Source organism: Corvus brachyrhynchos, unplaced genomic scaffold, assembly GCF_000691975.1.
Source record: "Corvus brachyrhynchos isolate BGI_N302 unplaced genomic scaffold, ASM69197v1 scaffold398, whole genome shotgun sequence".
In the NCBI taxonomy this organism is placed as follows: domain Eukaryota; kingdom Metazoa; phylum Chordata; class Aves; order Passeriformes; family Corvidae; genus Corvus; species Corvus brachyrhynchos.
In genome coordinates, this window is record NW_008239780.1 from 3109126 (window position 1) to 3113365 (window position 4240).

At 42.5% G+C, this 4240-nt stretch overlaps 1 protein-coding gene across 2 annotated transcripts in view; it reads left to right on the forward strand.

The window, feature by feature from the left end:
- Window positions 1-113: 113 nt before the first annotated feature.
- Window positions 114-4240, forward strand: part of NXT2 (nuclear transport factor 2 like export factor 2) — a 7622-nt gene continuing 3495 nt past the window's right edge. The window contains exons 1-3 of one of the 2 annotated variants that reach the window (XR_001864878.1): window positions 114-229; window positions 1909-1995; window positions 3122-3509. Coding sequence is in view for 1 of the 2 variants with exons in the window: in XM_017743121.1 (XP_017598610.1) it covers window positions 1978-1995; window positions 3122-3266 (163 nt within the window). In the remaining variant the exon portion in view is untranslated. Of the gene's footprint in view, window positions 230-1644; window positions 1667-1908; window positions 1996-3121; window positions 3510-4240 lie in introns of those variants that run through there. The other variant, XM_017743121.1, reaches the window with a different exon arrangement.

Sequence of the window (4240 nt, forward strand, 5' to 3'; positions counted from 1 at the left end):
CGGGCAGGGCGGTAGCGGCTGAAGCGGGGGTGTGGGCAGGGGTCACTGCCACCCTCCCGAGGGTCCCCGGCGCAGGGCGGGGGTTCCAGTGTTGCGGCCCCAGCGTCCTCGAACAGGGGCCTTAGGACAGAGAGGGGCTCAGTGAGGGCGTCGGCAGCAGCCGTGTACGTTGGAAAACTGCTTGGAGTTGCCGCCAGAGTCTTCGAGAAGTTGATTCGGGGATTGTTTGGTTGGTTTTTTTGAATTATGGCTTTCCTGTTAAATGCTGGGAAGGAGGGTTTCTGAGTGAGGTGGTTGGACGTTGGAACCCGAAGGAACTGTGATCATCTCCATTCTCGGAGATGTCCAAACGTGGCAGGAGACAGGACAGAGGACACAGAGCTGTCAGATGCAACCAGGAAAGTGGATCAACCTTTGCAGTCAGCTCTGCTTTGAAATGGGATTAGGACCAAATGACCTCCACAAGTTTATTCCAGCTAAAATTGTTCACAGAGTTTAAAACTGTGTTCTGGTTGTGGCTGTAAAAAGTTGCCAAAACCGACAGAGCTTATTTCCACCACACTTCTGTTGCAGGTACCCCAGCAACTCATTCCAGTCTCCTGGTGTTTCTCCAGTGCCCTCGCTCATGCCCATTCCATCTCTTGGGAGCTGGAGGGGAGTGTTTGGTGCTGGTTGGGAAGGGCTGGTGTGCAGCCTGAGCTGGCTGAGGGCTCACGGCCCCCTGCTCTCGCTGGCACAACAGGCAGAGCTGCAGTCACTGTTCCCAGGGCAGGTCTGACACTCCTGTCTCCAGAGTTTCTCTGGGCACTTTCTGGGACTGTGAGTTCAGAATTTGCTGGGGGAGGTAGGAAGATGACGAGCAGGTTTGTGTCCTTGCAGGGGGAGAGAAAAAATAGTGCATAGTGGTGTTTGTCTTTGCTGAATAAACAGGGGTTATTTGATAGGCCATAGCTACTTTTCAAATTGGAACTTTCTCTGATTGTGAATATTTCTTGTGGTAATACCAGAGGAATTCCTGGGGGTTCTGGAGTATATTCAGTAAAAGCAGCCAAGAAAATGCAAGCAGTGACATTGTTCCACACTGATTGAGTTATAGATACAGAGTATAATACTGGAATAAAACAGTGATGAATAATAACATTGTAAACAATTGATCAGAAGAGAACCAAATGCAGGTTTATGGGTGTATGGACAGGAAATTCAGAAGCTGCTTTCCAGGATGTCCCAGTTCAGGGTCTGTAAGACATCAAGGGCCGAACAGCTGAACAAACTGAGCAAATAACCCAGTGAGATCACAGTGCAGTGCTGGGACTACAAAGGTTGTTACCTGGGGATGAATAAAAACAGAGAGATGTAAGGAAAATGATGAGGTGTGAGGAGAAGTGTTTGTTTTTATCTGTGGATATAGGTCTGATTGATACTAGAAGGAATACATCCAGATGTTGGTGTTCTCTCTCTCATTATGTTTTATATTTCTATATATAAAGGTGTGTTAAAAAATGAGACTTGGATGGAGGTGTGATGGGGTTCTTGCTAATTCTCAGAAGTACATGAATAAATCTTGTTCCTTAACTTTATTTCAGAACAGCCATCACAGCAACAGCTGTTTTCCCTGAATACTTGTGTGGCCACACTACCTGCAGCCAGCTGTAGCCCATTTTCCAATGTAAATATTTGCAATTTAAATACAATAAATATATCAGCATTCAAAATTGATGCTAAAACTGTCCCCTGCCTAACAGCCGGTACTTCTGCAAGTAGAAAAGGAGGTCAGAATAAATTTCGACGTTATTTGATGTCATCTTTTGGTGAGGATGGAAAAGACCAGTCAAAGTGACTTGCAGAAGAAATTGAGTTAATGATTGGGTTGCATAATTAAAGTAACTTGATATGATTTCTTCCCTCCAGGATTTCAAAACCTATGTGGATCAAGCTTGTAGAGCTGCAGATGAGTTTGTCAACATTTACTATGAGACAATGGACAAAAGAAGAAGGGTATGTAGCTGTTTTGACAATAGTTAGGGCTGTCTTGGCACTTTTGTTTGCTTTTCTAACTGTCATTACACAGAAAGCACCTGAACATTGGTTACCATGTGCTGTATTGGCCATGGCAGGGCAGGGCAGCTGCTCCTCAGGCTGCCCTGCAGAGTACTTGAAGCTCCTGTGCAGTGTAAAAGGGGCTGTTCAGAAAGTGCCTCAGACTTTTCATGACCCTAGTTCAGTTGGTGTAGGACTATGTCTTACAGGTACAGGATTAGGTCAATACAGGGAAGTAGAACTTGCTTTATTCTCCCTTGAGGTCAGGATTTAGCTTCATTTTTCCCAAACTTCTTTCATTAACAGTTACCACTTTTGGTTCTGGGGTTCTTCTGAGTGGCTGAGGTTGAAGTGGTACAGCTGTGTCTGCCTCTGCAAATCTTCATGGACCACTTTGATGTGGTACCATGTGACAAATATTGTCACCAAAAGAGAGCCTTGGAGACTGGTCTTTGGAATTTTAAATGTACTGTAGCTGCAATTTAATAACTTGAAGTTTATGTGAAAGTACAAGCAGTCCCATGTTACTTCACAGTCACTTTGCACATGAGTAGGTTGGACAGGGATGTGTCAACACTTTAAAGGAGAGTTGGGCAGTTACTCAGCTGTTGACAGCTTATGAAACATTTGGGAGGTTGGTCTGCTGCTGTCCTTTTCAAGTTTCACCTGTTCCTGGTCTTGCTCACTTTTTTTTTTAATACTAAAATTATAATTTCCTGACCTAATCTGTGTTGTGTGCATACTCTCCCCCTCAGAAAGAAAACAGAAAATCAGTGATAAATTTATTGTGGAAAGGTAGCAGTGTCCTTTTGTTAGCAACCAGTTTAGTTCTGTCATTACCTTTGTTAAAGGGATGTAATCAGTATTTGAGACATGAGTCACTGTGTCACTGATAAAGGAGAATGTGTTTGTTAGTTTTAATTCTTGGTCAGGAGCACTGATTGTTAAAAGGAGCTACTGTTTCAAGAAGGCATTCTACTGTCAAAGTAACAGAAGAAGTCAATAATTCACAGTGTAAGTTTTGTATGTTGTCCATTGTATGTTTACATGTCTTTACTAAATGTGCATTTTCATAATCACTCAGGCTTTAACCAGACTGTATTTGGACAAAGCAACATTAGTTTGGAATGGAAATGCAGTGTCTGGGCAAGAAGAACTAAATAAGTTTTTTGAAATGTTGCCATCAAGTGAATTCCAGGTTAATGTGTTGGATTGCCAGCCTGTTCACGGTAAGGTTGTATTATAATTTACTTAGTTATTTTTCTTTTTTTTGTAACTATTGAAAGAGAGCAATTATAACAGTGCTTAGAAATTCCTTTGGAGTAAGCTTAGAGAAAATACCAAGGGTTGAAATGTCAAGTTGTGCATAAATAAAGCACAAACCAAGAGATGCAGCAACTATACACTTTTTTCATGCCTGGGAAAATATTTTAAGGACTTTTTTTGTTTAGATCATATTCAGAAGTGATCTATTTTCATGTATGGAAAAAGTTTGGCTTATCAGGTTATGTTGTGCTTGGGAGACCCCTATGGTGGCCTCTTGTACTGACCTGCAGTATAATGTGGAACAAATCATTATTAACCTGTATGTACTTTGATTTCTTTACATCTAGAATAGGTGTTAAGTTCTTTAGATTTCTGATTAACAACTGGTAAAAAAAGGCTTACATAATTGAGAAATTAATACATTGCTTCTAATGGACATTTTGGGAAAAGCCTGTGGTCAAACACACTTGCTTTGCTCTGCTGTGAAAAAGATACAATTTCTCATAACGGGGGGTAAAAGTATATGCAAGTTGCTAAATATCTCTATGTGTGTATATCTCAAGTAATGAGAGCTGATTCTAAGCACAAACGGAGGTGTTTGTCAGTGCTCTAAAATGACGAGCAGGAGATGAAAGTGGCAAAGCCATTGCCAAGCCGTGTTGGTGAAGCCACCGCTGTCTGTGTAGAAACGCTGCACCAGAGCTGCACTTCCCTGCCTGTACCCAGCTGTTAGCCTGGCGCAGTGTAACCAGAGTTGAACACAAGCTTCTGTGTACATTTCCTGCCTCTTTACCTGCTAGTCTTTGTTTGAGTTGTTTTCTTCATCATTTCATACCTCCTTGTGAAGAACAAGCTACTCAAGGCCAGACAACAGTCCTCGTGGTGACAAGTGGGACTGTCAAATTTGACGGGGATAAGCAGCGCTACTTCAATCAGA